The 20,352-nt window shown below is 50.0% G+C and overlaps 1 protein-coding gene across 1 annotated transcript in view; it reads right to left on the bottom strand.

The window, feature by feature from the left end:
* The window catches only part of LOC141059296 (uncharacterized), a 103,510-nt gene extending 85,334 nt beyond the window's left edge, over nt 1-18,176 (bottom strand). The window contains exons 1-6 of the mRNA XM_073555626.1: nt 18,019-18,176; nt 9,735-9,884; nt 9,426-9,605; nt 9,219-9,342; nt 9,031-9,128; nt 8,744-8,834 (exon numbers count right to left, since the gene is read on the bottom strand). Coding sequence (XP_073411727.1) covers nt 8,744-8,834; nt 9,031-9,128; nt 9,219-9,342; nt 9,426-9,605; nt 9,735-9,812 — 571 coding nt within the window. The 5' untranslated portion in view covers nt 9,813-9,884; nt 18,019-18,176. The remainder of the gene's footprint in view (nt 1-8,743; nt 8,835-9,030; nt 9,129-9,218; nt 9,343-9,425; nt 9,606-9,734; nt 9,885-18,018) is intronic.
* Nucleotides 18,177-20,352: the final 2,176 nt, after the last annotated feature.

The raw sequence follows: 20,352 nt of genomic DNA, 5'->3' as shown, positions 1-20,352 counted from the left end.
GCCCTTTCTGTGTTTGTCTGCGGGCCAGAAAGGTACAACCAAAGGGCCGGATGTGGCTCTCAGGCCGCCATTTGCCCACGTCTAATCCAAAAGACTGTCCGTGGCATTGGAACGCCCACTTTCTTACAGTTCCTGCTGGTAAGACTGCCGGAGACATATGGCCGATGTGTTGTTAGATGAACTGAGCAGGAAAAGGGGCATGACGGGGGAAAGAACGGGAATGAACAACAGGATCAATAACAGGGCGGTTATGGGAGGTATGAGATCCAGTATCCAGCCTACAACTATTACTCATCTGCCCAACACCAATTACCAGAGAGTGTTTGATGCTCGTCAGAAGATAGGTGTAACAGATGTGCGTCTCAAGCTAGGCATAAAAGATGACCATAAGAAACTGGATGCCAAAGATGCACATAATCTAGAAGATCGCCTCCAACAATTTCAAACTCAGATCTCAGCTCCTGTATCACATTTATTAAAAAAAAAAAAAAAATGATGTGCAACAGCTCTGCACACAGAACAACTTCAACACCATTAAATGAAAAGGTTGCAGGCGGCTTTATATCACCGCCACAAAATGACATTGTGGAATACAGCGGGCTGGATCACATTTAGCAACAGAAAAAATTAATATTATTAATATGCACACTGTGGAATTTCACCGCCACTAAATAACAAGGCGAGATATGGCATGGTGAATCACGCTAGTAACTGCCCCCAAAAATATTTCTTCATGCACAACATGTCAAATCACAGAACAATGTCACCACAGCACTAAATGACAAAGCGGGATATGGCATGCTGTTTCACATTTAGCTAGTGAAAAAATAAGATTTAGAATGCTATACTTGGGCATGGAGCACAATAGAAGTAGTGCACAACACACTTGTATGAAATGTTCCTTGCTGTCTTTGTCTGTGGACCTCAGTAAAGGCAAAAACAAAATGTCTTAGTTACTCACCGGTTAACAGTATTTTTCGGAGTCCATGAGAGCACCACCTGAGAGAGGGGATCCGCCCTTCAGGAACAAGGAACCTATAGATACAAAAAGGCGGCACCTCTCTCACGCATCAGTTGCATTACAGAGCTCAAGAGGACCACCAAGGTTAATGGCATGATTTATGTACAATACCATTACTACTAACTATTTACCACATGTGGATCATAAGAGGGAGAAGTGCACACCCAGAACTAAAGAAATGGAGGGAATCTATGGGTGATGTCATGGACTTCGAAAAATACCGTTAACTGGTGAGTAACTAAGACTTTGTTCGAGCGTCCATGACAGCACCACCTGAGAGAATTACAGAGAGTAATAACTATTTAGGGAGGGACTACAGCACCCTTATACCAAAGGAGGGGTCTGAGGAAGCACCCAGGTCTAGCCTATAATGATTGTAAAACGTGCTCGGAGAGGACCAGGTAGCTGCCTTACATATTTGGTCGACCGAGACTTCCGATCTCTCCGCCCACGAGGTCGCCATGGCTCTAGTGGAATGCGCCCTCAGTTTTCCAGATGCCGACCTGCCCTTCGAGGTGCATGCTAGCGAAATAGCCTCCCTAATCCACCTGGCTAGTGTGCTTTTTGAAGCTCTAAGGCCCTTCCTAGCGCCTTAATAGGAGACAAACAAGGCATTATCCTTTTTCCAGGGATCAGTAACTGCTAGGTATTCCAGGAGACATCTCCTTACATCTAGGGTGTGTAGTTTCTTTTCCTTCTCATTCACTGGATTAGGGAGGAAAGATGGAAGGACTATTTCCTTCGTCCTATGGAAACTTGAAGCTACCTAAGGTAAGTATGCTGGATCAGGCCTAAGTATTACCCTATCGTCGCTGAATTGTGTATAAGGAGGAAGCCTATATAACGCCTGGATGTCACTTACTCTACGAGCAGACATCAGTGCTACCAGGAAGGCTACTTTGAGGGACAGGATTTTTATGGAGGCCGATGGAATAGGTTCAAACGTGGCCTCCATCATGGCCGTGAGGACTAAGGTTCATGCCGTGGGATCTGAACCATCTTTCACTACTGGTCTGGATCTACTCGCCACCTTAATGAACCTACTGATCCAGTAATTACCGGCGATGTTGCAGCTAAAAAGGTCCACTAAGGCTGACACTTGTACTTTAAGGGTACTGGTGGAAAGCCCCATGTCCAGACCTTTCTGTAGAAATTCTAGAATCTGAATTATCGGAGCCGATTATGCAGCTACCACCCGAGTCCTGTAGGAATCTTTTCCAGATTCTGACGTAAATTTGGGTAGTAATAATTTTCTTGCTTTTAAGCAGGGTATTAATCAAGCCTGGGGAGAAACCACTATCCTTCAGCAGTGACCGTTCAAAATCCATGCCGTCAGATGTAGGCCAGCCACCTGCGGATGGTAAACTGGGCCCTGTGATAGGAGATCCAGGACATCTGGTAGGACCCCAGGGTCGGACACTGACATAGTCCTGAGGCATGAGAACCATGCCCTCCTGGGCCAGAATGGAGGAATCACTATAATCCTCGCCCTTTTTTTTACTGATTTTTCTTATCACCAGGGGTAGTAGAGACAGGGGAGGGAAGGCGTATGCTAGCCTGAAGTCCCACTTTATCAGAAAAGCATCTACTGCTAGAGGGTCTTCTCTGGGATTTAGTGAGGAAAAACTGCTTCACTTTCCTGTTCTCCCTGGTGGTGAAGAGATTCACCTCTGGTGGTTGACCCCACTTTTACATAATCAGTTTGAAGATGGAGGTTTTTAGGGACAATTCCCCTTGTTTTAGAAGATTGCGGCGTAAGTAATCCGCTGTGGTCTTTTCTCTTCCTTTTATATGTAGAGCTGTTAGAGACAGAAAATGCTGCGCTGCCAGTTGGAACAAACGCTCCTCTACATTCATCAGGGGTTTGGAATGAGTCCCGCCTTGGTGATTGATATAAGCCACGGTGACCCGATTGTCAGAGAACACTCGTACGTGATGACCCTGTAGATACACAAGGAGCCCTTTAGCCGCCTGTTCCACTGTTGTTAATTCTTTCAGGTTGGAAGACATCTCAACCTGATATTGTTCCCATAGGCCCTAGACTAACACCTCACCCATGTGAGCCCCCCAACTGGAAGGGCTTGCGTCCATGGTGACTATAAGGACTATGTTATTCTCCCAGGGCACCCCTCTGGATAGATTATTTCCCTCTAGTCACCAATCAAGGGATTTTCTAGTGTTTCGGGATAAAAGTCAGCTGGCCTTCTAGGTAACCCCCAAGAATTTTCTGATGCAATAAACCCTCGCCCTGTAGTTTCCTTGTATGAAACTGGACACACCAGACCGAGGAGATAAAGGACGAGAGAGCCTAAAAGCGACATGGCTTTCCTAAGGGACATGGTGGGGTTATTGGAGGCGTTCAGAACCTGATCGTGTAGGCAAACTAATTTTTCAGGAGGCAGATGGCATTCTTGATTCTGGTAATCTAAGATTAGATCTAAGAATGGCTGAACTCTCATAGGCTGTAGCCGAGATTTCTTGATGTTTAGTAGCCACCCTAATCGCTCCAGGGCAGATATTGCTTTTTGTAATTGCTCCAAACAATGTTCAGCTGTTTTGCCTATAATAAGGAAGTCATCAAGGTAGGGGACCACCAGAATGTCTGATTCACGCAGAAGGGCCATAACCTCGGCTATAACCTTAGTGAATACCCGGGGGGCGACTGCAATGCCAAAGGGAAGGGCAACATATTGGAAATGCTGAACTGACCCATCTAAATGAACTGCCACTCTAAGGAATCGCTGGTGAGCTGCATGGATGGGTATGTGGTAGTAGGCGTCTTAACTCCAACACCACTATAAAGCAGTTTTCAAACAATTTTATAGTGGAATTGATTGTTTCCATCTTGAACAGGCGTATGACCAGAAACTCATTGAGGGCTTCAAGATTGATTATAGTCCTAAAGGAGCCATCTCGTTTACGGACTAGAAATAGAGGGGAGTGAAAACCTCTGCATCTTTCTGCCTCCGGTACTTCTGTCAGGACCTTTTTGCTGCATAGGTGACGGATTTCGGTCTCCAGGGCAGCCTGCTCCAATGGGGATGACATTAGTGGGGTGATACTAAATCTGTTTTGGGGGACATAGGAGAATTCTAACCATAGACCTGAGGCCATCAACCCCAGGATCCAGTTCCTGCTGGAAATTAGGGACCAGGCCAGGTAGAAGGCAGCTAGCCTACCTCCTACCGGAGCAGCTAGTCATTGGGGTGGCTTCTTAGCTTCATGAGATGCTCTTTCCTGGCGACCCCCTCCTCCAAACATAAATCCTGTACCTCTCCTTTTTTCATCCCATCTGCCTCGATCTCTGAATGACCTTCTACGAAAATATCTTTTCCTGGTGAAGGGATGTCTGTAAGTAGGGGTCGGCAGACTGGGAAATTTCTTTTTATCGTCCCCAGCTTTTTCCAAAAGTTCATCCAGAACTGGGTCGAACAGAGATTCTCCTTCACATGGAATGGAGCAGAGACGGGATCTGGCCTGGATGTCCCCTGGCCAACATTTCAACCATAGAGCCCTTCGTGCTGCATTTGACAGTCCTGTGGCCCTGGCCGCCATCCTTGCTGAATCTGCCGAAGCATCGGCTAGAAAGGCTGCAGCATTCTGAATCATTGGCAGGGTCTTCAGGATGGATTCTCTCAAGGCTCTGTCTGCTAACTGGGATTCAAGCTGGTCCAGCCAGACCATCATGGTTCTGGCTGTGTAGGTAGCAGCAAACGCTTAGGGTGCCAGCTGACATTTCCCAAGTCCCTTTCAGAAATGAGTCCGCTTTCTTATCCAGCGGATCCTTTAAAGAGGCCATGTCATCAAAGGGAATGGAGGATTTTTTGGAGGCTTTAGCCACCGCTGCATCCAGTTTTGGAGCTTTATCCCATCTGTTCACCAAGGGGTCCTCAAAGGGATATCTCCGTTTAAAGGCAGGTGGTAGGGGGATCCCCTTTTCTCTGGCTTCTTCCATTCTCTTATTTATCAAGTTTTGCACTTTGTCGTTTAGTGGGAAAGATTTGCGTTTCTTTGGGTCTAGGCTGCAGAACATCAGGTCCTGAGCTGAAAGTTCCAGCTTCATGTCAGCTACCCCCATGGTAGACCTTACTGATTTGACCAATTTGTCCATTTGATCTAGGGCGAAGCAAACCGGTTGGAGTCTTCATCCGAAGACGATACCGAAGAAGAGGCAGAGGCCTCTGAAGAATATTCGCCCTTCCTAGGGGCAGCTGAGGAGTCTGACCCCGAAAAACTTGCTCCTCTTTTGCTTTTAGAGGATTCCCTGTTATGATTGGGTCACCGAGGAGGAGAGCAAGCCCAAGCTAAGTCACAGAAAACCAGAGAGGTTGGTAACTAAGCGTATTGCAGACCCCTGATCCTATCGACACAACTAGCAGTAGCTGTGGAGCGTGTGTCATGATCCATGCTGGATCAGGACAGATATAGTGCACTAGTAACCTTTTTTTTTTCTCAAGCTGTGCTTAGAGATGTTTTTGCCCCCGGTGGCCATTTGGATTATTGCACTGTGGTGTCGTTTGTTCTAAGTTTGCCCCCGGTGGTCGTGAGCGTCTTGCACTCTGTTTCTTTAGTTAAGTGCACATTTATAATGCAGGTGTGATTGCTGGCTCTGCTATAAAAGAGTCACAGGTGTTGCAATCAGTGTTGGTGATAGTATTCATTTCAACCATCCTTGGTGGAGGAAGGAGCTGGAGAACGTTCCTTGCAGCACTGGTGTGGAAGGATTCATAGGGGATTTCCTTGTAGCTCTGACAGAGCTTGGTGGCAGCGATTCAGGAGGAGCGCTGCATTCTGATGGTGGACTCTGTTGCCAGGAGCAAGTGCAACAGAGTAAAGCTAAGTGGTGTTCACCTGTTTGTGTTTTTCCTTCGTGTCTATTAGTACAGCGGTGGGGGCCAGTGCCTGCGCCACCCAGCTCCCTAGCAAGGGATAGGTGTAGGGTGTGCTAGGACGACAGGTATCCTGACCGGCACCCGGTGCGGAACCGGCATAGGGAACGTTAGGAGCGTTAGGGACACCGACTCAGGGGAGTGCAGGAGGTCTCCACGTTCCTTTTCCCTATCGTAGGGCCCACCCTTGTAACTGTTTTCCCTTCCCCTTGTCTTGTTGTTTTAGTTACCGGCCGGCTGGCCGTGTCACACAGGACAATATCACGTGCCGCGCCTTGTAGTTTCAGTTACCGGCCTGCGGGTCGCGTCACACAGGACGGGTCCACGTGACAGTGTGCCTACGATGATCCTAGACGCCTCGGCACAGCCAGAGAGCTAACCAAGCCTAAAGCAAGAAAGGGGAAATCTAAACTGCCCCAGAGCAGACCCCAAAGGAATAGATAGCCCCCAAACATATATTGTCGGTGAGACAAGATGAAAACACAAACGCAGGTAGGAAAATAGACTGAGAAAACTATGGCACCCACACTGACTAGACAGGACAGGAAAGGAAAGACACAGACTGCAATCACACAAAAAACCCTGCAAAAAGGTCCAACACACAACAAGAAAACACAAAATTTGTGTGTTTTCTTGTTGTGTTTCAGTTATTGGGTGGTGTGAGCACTGTCCGACCGACTTGTTCACATTTGTGCATGTCACATATGTTTTTAATCCATTTTTTTCCCTTGCTTAGCATGGTTTGGGAGACCCCACCTCTCTCTTGTGTGACATGCACATAAATGAGCTGTCTTACACCACGAGCCCATACTAGGAGGCGCCTGTCTGTATCCTGTCCATTTAGACACTGTTCACATGTTCAGGTTCTAAATACATTAGATAGGGATTGCTCCGTGAAGGGTTACCGTGACGAGGTGGAGCAGCTTGGCATACATTTTTTGCAAAAAACGTATCGACTAAATACCCTGTATTTTTTATCCAGCACTTGCTGATTATTGTCATAATTTTTACTGCAGAGTATTTTTGCAAATTTGTCATTTTGTGTTTTCTTGTTGTGTTTCAGTCATTGGGTGGTGTGAGCAGTGTCCGACCGACTTGTTCACATTTGTGTATGTCACATATGTTTTTAAAAAGGTCCAACACGTCTGATGCAAAAATACTGAAGTTGCACGACTTCACCCACTATATCAGCACTCTGGTATATTCTGAAAGCAGAGCAAAAAGAGGCCAATCTAATAAGTGACAAAAATAAACTGGCACAAGCAGCAACATATGGATGGTGATTCAGCACAGCCCCAGCCGGACCTGGCTGAACACACAAAACTGAAATAGACAAAACCAGATCAAATGTGAACAGAATAGCAAAAGAACACTTCGCTGAGCATGCAGGGACTGAGCTGGAAACTAAGACCTCAGGAGGCAGGAAAAAAAAAAAAAAAAAAAAATCACCAGCAGGGATAGAGGGAGTCGGCTGTCTTAAATCTAGTCCGAAACCCCAGATCTCCAATCGTCGTCCTCATTATCAGGTGGCAAGCCTCTGTTAATCAGATTAGCTCCATTACCTCCAGTAACCACCAGAGGGAGCCCAGAGAGAGAACTCGCAACCCCTCCGTCAACCTGACCAGCTCCACCACCTTCAGCAGTAACCTGAGGTAGGCCAGAAAGCGAATTCACAACAATTCCCCATGAGATAGGGATTTTAGAGAATCCTTTACTTCTGTCCTAATAATCTCCAGGGGTTTTTTCTGCCACCTCTAGAAGTGGGGGAAGAGTGTAAGGAGGGACTATGTATCTTAACTAGGGACCACCGGTTCACCCCATTTTTTTTTCTTTTACCCCCTACCGTCTGTCGCACACATGGCTGACAACTTTTTAGGGTAGGCGTCTGGCAAGGGACAACTGCAAAGGGCACATTCCCTGCTTTTCATTTTACCAGAGCATTTCTTCCCCTAAAGAGAAAATATAAGGGAAACACTGCATCAGGGTACATTGTGGAGCCCTGCCCAGTCCCACCGTGGCGCCTCCAGGGATCCCGCACTGACCGAGGTAGGAGACCCCCCCCCGCCACCCTGGTCGGTCAGCCGGCCTGGGAATCCTGATGATCGAAGAGGGACGATCTGTAGGGAATCCTGTCCTCCAAGAACAGGAAGCCAACTGATGCGTGGGAGAGGTGCCGCCCTTTTGTATCTGTAGGTTTCCTTTTCCTGAAGGGTGGATCCCCTCTCTCAGGTGGTGCTGTCATGGACACTCGAATAAATATTGGTGGAAGGTCAATTTCACAGCCATACAGGACACTACATAGCTAAACTAGCTGAGTAAGAAAAAACTGCCTAGCTAAATAGCTAAAAACTAGCTGCTAACAGTGCTGGCATCAGGAGCAGCCGCTCTGCGCTGTTAGTGTCAAAATGGCACTAAAACAAGATGGCCGCTGTTGATATGCAGAGGGACATGTGATTTCAGCATCTAATGACACAAGCTGTTGGGTCAGGACATTGTCGATGTTTCCTGCGCCATGATTGGTTAGCCAAAATGTGCACACACAAAGTTAGGAGAAAAAAAAAAAAAAAAGACTGTTTATAAGCACGCCGCGCCTCTGAGCTCTGTAAACCCGCTCCCCTCATAAAACACATGTCCCACACTCATGATACACCACCATTATGGTTACAATGGAAAGCTGAAAATACTTTTGTGGCAACACACACATTTTCCTGCACTTTTTAACCAAATGTTTCCGATTTTTTTAATATTTTACTCATGTTTCTGATCACGAGTCCGAATGTTCCATATTTGTGCCGAATTTTTCGAAAAAAATGTGTTCATCATTACTACTCACCTGGGTAGCCATATGTAGGAATCTCCTCTTCACACCGCTCATCACCCCTCACATATGTCTCTGTAGTATTAATATGGGTCAGATCTTCACCCTGAAACAAATATTGTAAAAGTCTCAGACAGATGGAGAAGTCCCATCTATGATCAGCTCTAATCCTGCCATCTCCACCGTTCTCATTACACAAGTATAAAACATAATACTGGTGGATAAAACAAGACTGAGCACAAGACCTTCACAGCTGTCTACACATCATAGGGGAGATCTCATGACACCTTCTCTCCATCTACCTGATGATCCTGAGGAACACTGGGATCTTCTTGTTTACAGTCCTGTGGAAGAAGAGGACGGGGACATCTCTCTGGTGTTGTCCTCTTACTGGATAGAACTGTAGGAAACACATACAGGGACTGAATTCATTCTTTACATACAGATAATTATTGGCCATAGACTGAGTGTATTTAGTCCTGTCTATTACCTGGTGATGTGAGGGGCTGGGGAACCTCCATCATGACGTCCTTGTACAGATCTTTGTGTCCTTCTAAATACTCCCACTCCTCCATGGAGAAATAGACGGCGACATCCTGACACCTTATAGGAACCTGACACATACAATGATACCGTCATCCCCCCGATACCTTCATAGCGTTACTATATAATGTCCCAGCATTCCCAGCAGTGTCACCTCTCCAGTCAGCAGCTCAATCATCTTGTAGGCGAGTTCTAGGATCTTGTGGTCATTGATGTTCTCATGTATCAGGGGGTGAGGTGGAGGCCCCGTGATTGGGCTCAGGGGTCTTCCCCATCCCACAGACACAGGGTCCTGACAGCGCTCACTAGAGGTCTTCTTCACTACTGTGTAATCCTGGTTATGGAGAGACACATTAATAAATCTCACTACAGACATTCCCAGAGTCCTCACCTCTCCAGTTCTGTCCATCTGTTATTCCCATCGATAAGAATGATGTAATGTGACGTCATCAGAATCGCTCACCTCTCCAGTAAGCCGGAAGAGGATCTCTAGGGTGAGGTGTATTATCCTCTCCGCCATCTTGTCTCTGTCCATATCCATCCTTGATGGGTAAATCAGGAAAATTCTCTTATATAGAAGATCGTCACTGCGAGGATCAGATATTGTAGAGACCTGAATGAGAAGAAGATGAGCCGATGTAACATCATAAAAATCCTGTGTAATAATACAATTACTGGAGATAATAAGGGAAACATATGAGGAGATTTATTATTTTACAGTATGTAGTCTAAATTAAAGACAGGCTGAATCAAGGAATTTGAAAACATCTGAACAAAAGGATGAACGTCGTCAAAAAATGACGTAGGCAGGCTGACCTGAGCTCGGAAGTGTTTCACTACGACCCAATTCAGGACTATAGGTCATATCTGAGAGTCATAGTAGGTAAAATGGATGTAATATGAGAACATTGTCAAGCAAAGAAGTTTAACTGTAAATCGCCTGGTATGTGGTGGTCAGTGGTAAAGTCAGTTTGTCACCTTTATCTCTACCTCCTGAACCACTTTTTTCATACATGTTGGGAACAACTCATGAGTCTAAGCATTTACTACAAATTATTAGGAGATAAAATCCATCTTTCCAGGTGACATCCTCTGGTACGACAGCTGGACTTGAAGGATTTATGGCAACTTTTGAAGTCCAGGGCCAAATATATCACAAAATAGGTCCGATGCTTCCTGTAGCAAATCAAGACCCACTTTTACAAGTTTACTGTTTGGGAGATGAACAGATGCGAGCTGATCGATGTTGTGAAGTTATACCTGAGACACAAAAGACATTGATTTGAATTTGCAAAGACTTTTCCATCAACACAGTCAGTTAGTAACCCTTTGTAGAGTGGCCTTAGAAAGAATGCCAAGTGCGGAATATCAGGCTGTAATAAGAGCAGACAAGACACCGGATGGTGAGCACAAAAGGAGATTTACGTCTCACAGTGTTAATGAAGGAGCTACTGTAATGGTTGGACGGGACTTTCTAAGCCGAGATAGAATTATTCAGCGACAAAGGGAAAATCTTCAACGTAGAAACACAAAGATCATATGATGCTCTGCAATATCCGATAATATTGTGGAATGTCCAAGATGGCGATCACTATAATCTAACGCAGGCTGATCCCAACACTGCTAGGCCAACCAATAAAAAATATCATCTATGGACTTCTATGTCTACCAAATAATGATCAGACAACAATGTAGGCAACATTTTCATCAATTTATTGGACATGTATGCCAAGGTGGAAAGTGAGCGTCTATTGCACATACAGCTCAAGCAAGAAAAACGTACATAGAGTGGAACGTGGCCTGAGATAAGGGAAGCACTTCCGATTGAATCATGTTAATCTGATGGGCACTGACCAAAGGGAACCTGTCAGCAGGATTGTGCACAGTAACCTACAGACACTGTCAGGTCGGCGCCGTTATACTGATTACATCGATACCTGGTGATGAAATCCGTCTTGTGGTTGTTTAATCTTTATTTGTAATTTTCAGGTAATGAGATTCTCATGCTCTGGGGCGGGGCTGTGGTCAGATTGTGAGCGGGGCTCTGTATGTGCTGCTCTACTTACATATTCATCTGTATGGCTTATGACAGGTCACTGATCCCTCAGGGACCTGCCCTCTATTTTACATATTGAATATAATATGGTTTGAAAAAAAAAATTAATTCACATTCAGCAGGCAAGTGCCGGTGGTGCCGCCTGCACTGTAGCATGATCACATCTATAATGTCTATTTAATAATTTTATTTGGTGTTCAGGAACATAGGACGGACTCAGGTACAGGATCAGGTTCAGACTGCACTGGTGAGGGTAGCGGTATAGGTGCGCACAAGACAGATCAGGTTCTGTTAGATGCAGGATGGGGTCAGGAGTAGGTTACAGAAGGATGCACATGATCAGGTTCAAATAGGGCAAGCATGATGGACAGGATCAGGTTAAGGGAGCACAGGTACAACTAAGTAGCAGAAAACACAATGATAACTAAAATTGCTAAGGTACCTCCCAATAATGGAGGGTGCCTTAAATATCAAACGTCTTTATCATGTACAGTGAAGGAAAGGCTAAGTGTAACACGAAGGTATAAGGGAAAGAGAACCAAACACTAGGGAACGGGGGAGTGAAGACCCCTAGACAGATCTAACGTCACCTTGTCTGCCCCATCGTCCCTATATAGGTTATGCATCTATCACCGAGCAGGATAACTAATTCCTGCCTGACCCTGGCAATAAGCCCTGCATCGGGAAGGACAGGATGAGCGCTAGTCAATCCCCACTACCGCTAAAGACAGCTAGGATACATAATACAAGGGGAAACTTAGCTTGTGTAGACTCAGAGAAACACCGTCGTCCTTCAAACTCTAAAGAGGACGCTAGCCGCCTGCTGCAGCTCCAAGCCTCAACAGGGAAGTGCAAATAGAAAATATCACCAGCGCTTGCCAGCAGCAAGTAAACCAACACTCAGGTCCAGGTGTGGCCATTAGTACTGGGGGAGGTGGCCACTCATCTGCAAAGCAAATTACTGAGACCTTCTGCAGATGGATGCAGTGCAATGATCTGCTGCCTCTGACACATCCGTGACAGTCTCGCTGCTATTGGCTGAGAATGTCTTCAGACGTGCAGGTGCTGCCCCTTGAAAAGGAAGGGAGCGCGCACCCGGAGCACACTCCCAGGAGACCGGCGTCACACAACCAACTATAAATCATCTCAACATCCATCTAGAAAATGGACAAGTCTATTTCACTACCAGCAATGCAGAGGAAAGAAAGAGCGGCTCGACCACCTGACACTACATAACTTTAGATGGAGGCAGACGGCTCGATCAGCACTAGGATCGCCCTGAAACTAGCGATCCTGGAAACTCCCGGCTGTAAGATCACTGAGGGCTCAGATAAAGATGAAGGGTATGTACACACGTTGTGGATTCTGTGTGAATTTTTCAGCGTGGAATCTGCAGAATCCACAGGTAAAATGACCTGTGTTTTACCTGCAGATTTACTGCTGAATTACTCAGAATTTTGTGTGGATTTGGCCTGCGGATTCCTATAATGAAATGGGTGTAAAAACGCTGCGGAATCCGCACAAAGAATAGACATGCTGCGGAAAATAAACTGCTGCGTTTCCGAGCGAAATTATCTGCAGCATGTGCACAGCGGTTATTCATTTCCATAGTACTGTACACCGCGCACAAATCGGCAACGTATCCGCAGGGCCAAATCCTGCTATGGATCCGCATACAAATCCACAACGTGTGCATATACCCTCCACCCGCAGAGCTGCACTCCACATAGAGAATGCAGCCTCCAGCAGCGACCTCCACCCGCAGAGCCACACTCCACATAGAGAATGATGGAGCCTCCGGCACCTACCTCCACCCGCAGAGCCGCACTCCACATAGAGAATAATGGAGCCTCCGGCACCTACCTCCACCCGCAGAGCCGCACTCCACATAGAGAATAATGGAGCCTCTGGCACCGACCTCCACCCGCACTCCACATAGAGAATGATGGAGCCTCCGGCACCTACCTCCACCCGCAGAGCCGCACTCCACATAGAGAATAATGGAGCCTCTGGCACCGACCTCCACCCGCACTCCACATAGAGAATAATGGAGCCTCCGGCACCTACCTCCACCCGCAGAGCCGCACTCCACATAGAGAATAATGGAGCCTCCAGCACCGACCTCCACCCGCAGAGCCACACTCCACATAGAGAATAATGGAGCCTCCAGCACCGACCTCCACCCGCAGAGCCGCACTCCACATAGAGAATAATGGAGCCTCCAGCACCGACCTCCACCCGCAGAGCCGCACTCCACATAGAGAATAATGGAGCCTCCAGCACCGACCTCCACCCGCAGAGCCGCACTCCACATAGAGAATAATGGAGCCTCCAGCACCGACCTCCACCCACAGAGCCGCACTCCACATAGAGAATAATGGAGCCTCCGGCACCTACCTCCACCCGCAGAGCCGCACTCCACATAGAGAATAATGGAGCCTCTGGCACCGACCTCCACCCGCACTCCACATAGAGAATAATGGAGCCTCCGGCACCTACCTCCACCCGCAGAGCCACACTCCACATAGAGAATAATGGAGCCTCCAGCACCGACCTCCACCCGCAGAGCCGCACTCCACATATAGAATAATGGAGCCTCTGGCACCGACCTCCACCCGCACTCCACATAGAGAATAATGGAGCCTCCGGCACCGACCTCCACCCGCAGAGCCACACTCCACATAGAGAATAATGGAGCCTCCAGCACCGACCTCCACCCGCAGAGCCGCACTCCACATATAGAATAATGGAGCCTCCAGCACCGACCTCCACCCGCAGAGCCGCACTCCACATATAGAATAATGGAGCCTCCAGCACCGACCTCCACCCGCAGAGCCGCACTCCACATAGAGAATAATGGAGCCTCCGGCACCGACCTCCACCTGCAGAGCCACACTCCACATAGAGAATAATGGAGCCTCCAGCACCGACCTCCACCCGCAGAGCCGCACTCCACATAGAGAATAATGGAGCCTCCAGCACCGACCTCCACCCGCAGAGCCACACTCCACAGAGAATAATGGTGCCTCCGGCACCTACCTCGACCCGCAGAGCCACACTCCACATAGAGAATAATGGAGCCTCCAGCACCAACCTCCACCCGCAGAGCCGCACTCCACATAGAGAATAATGGCGCCTCCGGCACTGACCTCCACCCGCAGAGCCACACTCCACATAGAGAATAATGGAGCCTCCAGCACCGACCTCCACATAGAGAATAATGGCGCCTCAAGAACTGACCTCCACCCGCAGAGCCGCACTCCACATAGAGAATAATGGAGCCTCCAGCACCGACCTCCACCCGCAGAGCCACACTCCACATAGAGAATAATGGAGCCTCCAGCACCGACCTCCACCCACAGAGCCGCACTCCACATAGAGAATAATGGAGCCTCCGGCACCTACCTCCACCCGCAGAGCCGCACTCCACATAGAGAATAATGGAGCCTCTGGCACCGACCTCCACCCGCACTCCACATAGAGAATAATGGAGCCTCCGGCACCGACCTCCACCCGCAGAGCCACACTCCACATAGAGAATAATGGAGCCTCCAGCACCGACCTCCACCCGCAGAGCCGCACTCCACATAGAGAATAATGGAGCCTCCAGCACCGACCTCCACCCGCAGAGCCGCACTCCACATAGAGAATAATGGAGCCTCCGGCACCGACCTCCACCCGCAGAGCCACACTCCACATAGAGAATAATGGAGCCTCCAGCACCGACCTCCACCCGCAGAGCCGCACTCCACATAGAGAATAATGGAGCCTCCAGCACCGACCTCCACCCGCAGAGCCGCACTCCACATAGAGAATAATGGAGCCTCCAGCACCGACCTCCACCCGCAGAGCTGGACTCCACAAAGAGAATAATGGAGCCTCCAGCACCGACCTCCACCCACAGAGCCGCACTCCACATAGAGAATAATGGAGCCTCCAGCACCGACCTCCACCCGCAGAGCCGCACTCCACATAGAGAATAATGGAGCCTCCAGCACCGACCTCCACCCGCAGAGCCGCACTCCACATAGAGAATAATGGAGCCTCCAGCACCGACCTCCACCCGCAGAGCCGCACTCCACATAGAGAATAATGGAGCCTCCAGCACCGACCTCCACCCGCAGAGCCGCACTCCACATAGAGAATAATGGAGCCTCCAGCACCGACCTCCACCCGCAGAGCCGCACTCCACATAGAGAATAATGGAGCCTCCAGCACCGACCTCCACCCGCAGAGCCGCACTCCACATAGAGAATAATGGAGCCTCCAGCACTGACCTCCACCCGCAGAGCCACACTCCACATAGAGAATAATGGAGCCTCCAGCACCGACCTCCACCCGCAGAGCCGCACTCCACATAGAGAATAATGGAGCCTCCAGCACTGACCTCCACCCGCAGAGCCGCACTCCACATAGAGAATAATGGAGCCTCCAGCACCGACCTCCACCCGCAGAGCCGCACTCCACATAGAGAATAATGGAGCCTCCAGCACTGACCTCCACCCGCAGAGCCGCACTCCACATAGAGAATAATGGAGCCTCCAGCACCGACCTCCACCCGCAGAGCCGCACTCCACATAGAGAATAATGGAGCCTCCAGCACCGACCTCCACCCGCAGAGCCGCACTCCACATAGAGAATAATGGAGCCTCCAGCACTGACCTCCACCCGCAGAGCCGCACTCCACATAGAGAATAATGGAGCCTCCAGCACCGACCTCCACCCACAGAGCCACACTCCACATAGAGAATAATGGAGCCTCCAGCACCGACCTCCACCCGCAGAGCCGCACTCCACATAGAGAATAATGGAGCCTCCAGCACCGACCTCCACCCGCAGAGCCGCACTCCACATAGAGAATAATGGAGCCTCTGGCACCGACCTCCACCCGCACTCCACATAGAGAATAATGGAGCCTCCGGCACCGACCTCCACCCGCAGAGCCACACTCCACATAGAGAATAATGGAGCCTCCAGCACCGACCTCCACCCGCAGAGCCGCACTCCACATAGAGAATAATGGAGCCTCCAGCACCGACCTCCACCCGCAGAGCCGCACTCCACATAGAGAATAATGGAGCCTCCGGCACCGACCTCCACCCGCAGAGCCACACTCCACATAGAGAATAATGGAGCCTCCAGCACCGACCTCCACCCGCAGAGCCGCACTCCACATAGAGAATAATGGAGCCTCCAGCACCGACCTCCACCCGCAGAGCCGCACTCCACATAGAGAATAATGGAGCCTCCAGCACCGACCTCCACCCACAGAGCCACACACCACAGAGAATAATGGTGCCTCCGGCACCTACCTCCACCCGCAGAGCCACACTCCACATAGAGAATAATGGAGCCTCCAGCACCAACCTCCACCCGCAGAGCCGCACTCCACATAGAGAATAATGGCGCCTCCGGCACTGACCTCCACCCGCAGAGCCACACTCCACATAGAGAATAATGGAGCCTCCAGCACCGACCTCCACATAGAGAATAATGGCGCCTCAAGAACTGACCTCCACCCGCAGAGCCGCACTCCACATAGAGAATAATGGAGCCTCCGGCACCGACCTCCACCCGCAGAGCCGCACTCCACATAAAGAATAATGGAGCCTCCGGCACCGACCTCCACCCGCAGAGCCACACTCCACATAGAGAATAATGGGGCCTCCGGCACCTACCTCGACCCGCAGAGCCGCACTCCACATAGAGAATAATGGAGCCTCCAGCACTGACCTCCACCCGCAGAGCCGCACTCCACATAGAGAATAATGGAGCCTCCAGCACCGACCTCCACCCGCAGAGCCGCACTCCACATAGAGAATAATGGAGCCTCCAGCACTGACCTCCACCCGCAGAGCCGCACTCCACATAGAGAATAATGGAGCCTCCGGCACCGACCTCCACCCGCAGAGCCGCACTCCACATAAAGAATAATGGAGCCTCCGGCACCGACCTCCACCCGCAGAGCCACACTCCACATAGAGAATAATGGGGCCTCCGGCACCTACCTCGACCCGCAGAGCCGCACTCCACATAGAGAATAATGGAGCCTCCAGCACTGACCTCCACCCGCAGAGCCGCACTCCACATAGAGAATAATGGAGCCTCCGGCACCGACCTCCACCCGCAGAGCCACACTCCACATAGAGAATAATGGAGCCTCCAGCACCGACCTCCACCCGCAGAGCCGCACTCCACATAGAGAATAATGGAGCCTCCAGCACCGACCTCCACCCGCAGAGCCGCACTCCACATAGAGAATAATGGAGCCTCCGGCACCGACCTCCACCCGCAGAGCCACACTCCACATAGAGAATAATGGAGCCTCCAGCACCGACCTCCACCCGCAGAGCCGCACTCCACATAGAGAATAATGGAGCCTCCAGCACCGACCTCCACCCGCAGAGCCGCACTCCACATAGAGAATAATGGAGCCTCCAGCACCAACCTCCACCCGCAGAGCCGCACTCCACATAGAGAATAATGGAGCCTCCAGCACTGACCTCCACCCGCAGAGCCACACTCCACATAGAGAATAATGGAGCCTCCAGCACCGACCTCCACATAGAGAATAATGGAGCCTCAAGAACTGACCTCCACCCGCAGAGCTGCACTCCACATAGAGAATAAGCACTGACCTCCACCCGCAGAGCCACACTCCACAGAGAATAATGGTGCCTCCGGCACCTACCTCGACCCGCAGAGCCACACTCCACAGAGAATAATGGTGCCTCCGGCACCGACCTCCACCCGCAGAGCCACACTCCACAGAGAATAATGGAGCCTCCAGCACCGACCTCCACCCGCAGAGCCGCACTCCACATATATGGCTGCTCTGTGCGCATAGGACCTGTGATGAGGTCACAGGAGGGGAGGAGTCAGGGGTCACATGATCAGGGGGCCTCAGTGTGTGCAGGACTCTGCTGAGCTGGTTGTCATGGTGCTCAGCGTCGGACTGGAACACCTTGGGCCCACCAGAGAAAATCATTCTTGGAGCCCACTATGTAGCTACATAGAGATAAATACAAGACCACCAACTGTGCGGTAAAACACGCTAATATCCGGGTATAATATAAGGTAGTACAAGTCTTAATTATGTAGCAGGAGTTGGGGCAGCCCCCTCATATAGTATAATGCAGCCCCCTCATATAGTATAATGCAGCCCCCTCATATAGTATGATGCAGCCCCCTCATATAGTATAATGCAGCCCCCTCATATAGTATAATGCAGCCCCCTCATATAGTATAATGCAGCCCCCTCATATAGTATAATGCAGCCCCCTCATATAGTATAATGCAGCCCCCTCATATAGTATAATGCTGCCCCCTCATATAGTATAGTGCAGCCTCCTCATATAGTATAATGCAGCCCCCTCATATAGTATAATGCAGCCCCCTCATATAGTATAATGCAGCCCCCTCATATAGTATAATGCAGCCCCCTCATATAGTATAATGCTGCCCCCTCATATAGTATAATGCTGCCCCCTCTAGAATACAATGCTGCCCCTCATAGGTTATAGTGCTATAGATAGATATAGAGATAGGTATAGATAGAGGAGATAGATATAGAGATATAGAAAAACAAACCACAATACTCACCTCTCCTTCTCGCTCCCACGCTGATTCCGGTGGCGGCTCTGCTTCAGGGTCAGGAGCTGCCGTCTGCCAGACACACAGCGGGTGCACTATGAAGTGACGTCATCGCGCACCGTCTGTGAGCCAGGAGCAGAGGGGACTGATGGGAGAGCTTCATCTGACGCTCTCTCTTCCATTACAATTGAGGGCAGCGCCGGCCCTGACTTACTGCCGCATATCGGCTGCCTGGGCTGGGGGAGCGGGGGGCCCTGGTCCCCCGGCCCTGATAGTGGGCAGTGTTAGCCGGCTGCTGCGGCTAACACTGTGTCACTGACCGGAGACCGCTAAAGTGAAATGATAGTCACCCCTTTCCACGCCCATGTGGGAATGGGGAGCAGTGAATATTCATTTCTGTTTTGCAGTGGGGACCGGGGCTCCTGCCTCCTGTCACCCGCTGCTGCTCCGCTGGCATGAGACCCCAATAGCAGCTGCTATTAGCGACACGCCACTGGCTGGGGGCCCCTGGAGCAGCGGGGGCCCTTGGCAACTGCTGGTCCTGTATGCCAGCGGGTGCCAGGGCCCACCGGAGAATCCTATGGTCCTCCGGTGGGCCAGTCCAATCCTGATGGTGCTGGATGAGGGGAAGTTTATGTGTGGGGTCATGAGGGGTTTACAGGAGGCATGTAGCAGAGCCGTATGTGTAGGAGGTGTATGGAGCAGAGCCGTATGTGTACGGAGCCCTGTGTGTGCAGAGCTTTGTGTGTAGCTGTGTCTTTATTGACCCATTTGTGTACTAACCACTGTGTGTGCAGAGCTCTGTGAGTGTACGGACTCCTGTGTGTATGGAGCCCTGTGTATGCGGCACTCTTGTGTGTACGGATCCCTGTGTGTGCAGACCCCTGTCTGTGCGCAGAGCTCTGTGTGTGTAGAGACCCGTGTGTGCGGCACTCTTTGTGTGTACAGACCCTGTGTGCGCGGAGCTCTGTGTGCATAGAGACCCCTGTGAGTACGGACCCGTGTATGCGGCACTCTGTGTGTGTACAGACCCCTGTGTGCGGAGCTCTATGTGTACAGACTCCTGTGTGTACAGACCCCTGTGTGTACAGACCCCTGTGTGTACAGACCCCTGTGTGCGGAGCTCTATGTGTACGGACTCCTGTGTGTACAGACCCCTGTGTGTACAGACCCCTGTGTGCGGAGCTCTATGTGTACGGACACCTGTGTGTACAGACCCCTGTGTGTACAGACCCCTGTGTGCGGAGCTCTATGTGTACGGACTCCTGTGTGTACAGACCCCTGTGTGTGTGTGTGTGGTACTCGCAGGTACGCAGGATGCAGTGATGAGACAGAGACGGAGCAAGCTTAAATTCAAACTTTATATATGGGTTATATGGATAACTGGTAAGCTGACAGTAGCTTTCCTCGCAGGGATTTAGACAATAACACA

The sequence above is a fragment of the Dendrobates tinctorius genome, unplaced genomic scaffold, assembly GCF_039654945.1.
Source record: "Dendrobates tinctorius isolate UK_male_01 unplaced genomic scaffold, ASM3965494v1 ptg000226l, whole genome shotgun sequence".
Taxonomy (NCBI): domain Eukaryota; kingdom Metazoa; phylum Chordata; class Amphibia; order Anura; family Dendrobatidae; genus Dendrobates; species Dendrobates tinctorius.
Note: the sequence above shows the minus strand (reverse complement) of the source record. Positions and strands in the feature narration are given on the sequence as shown.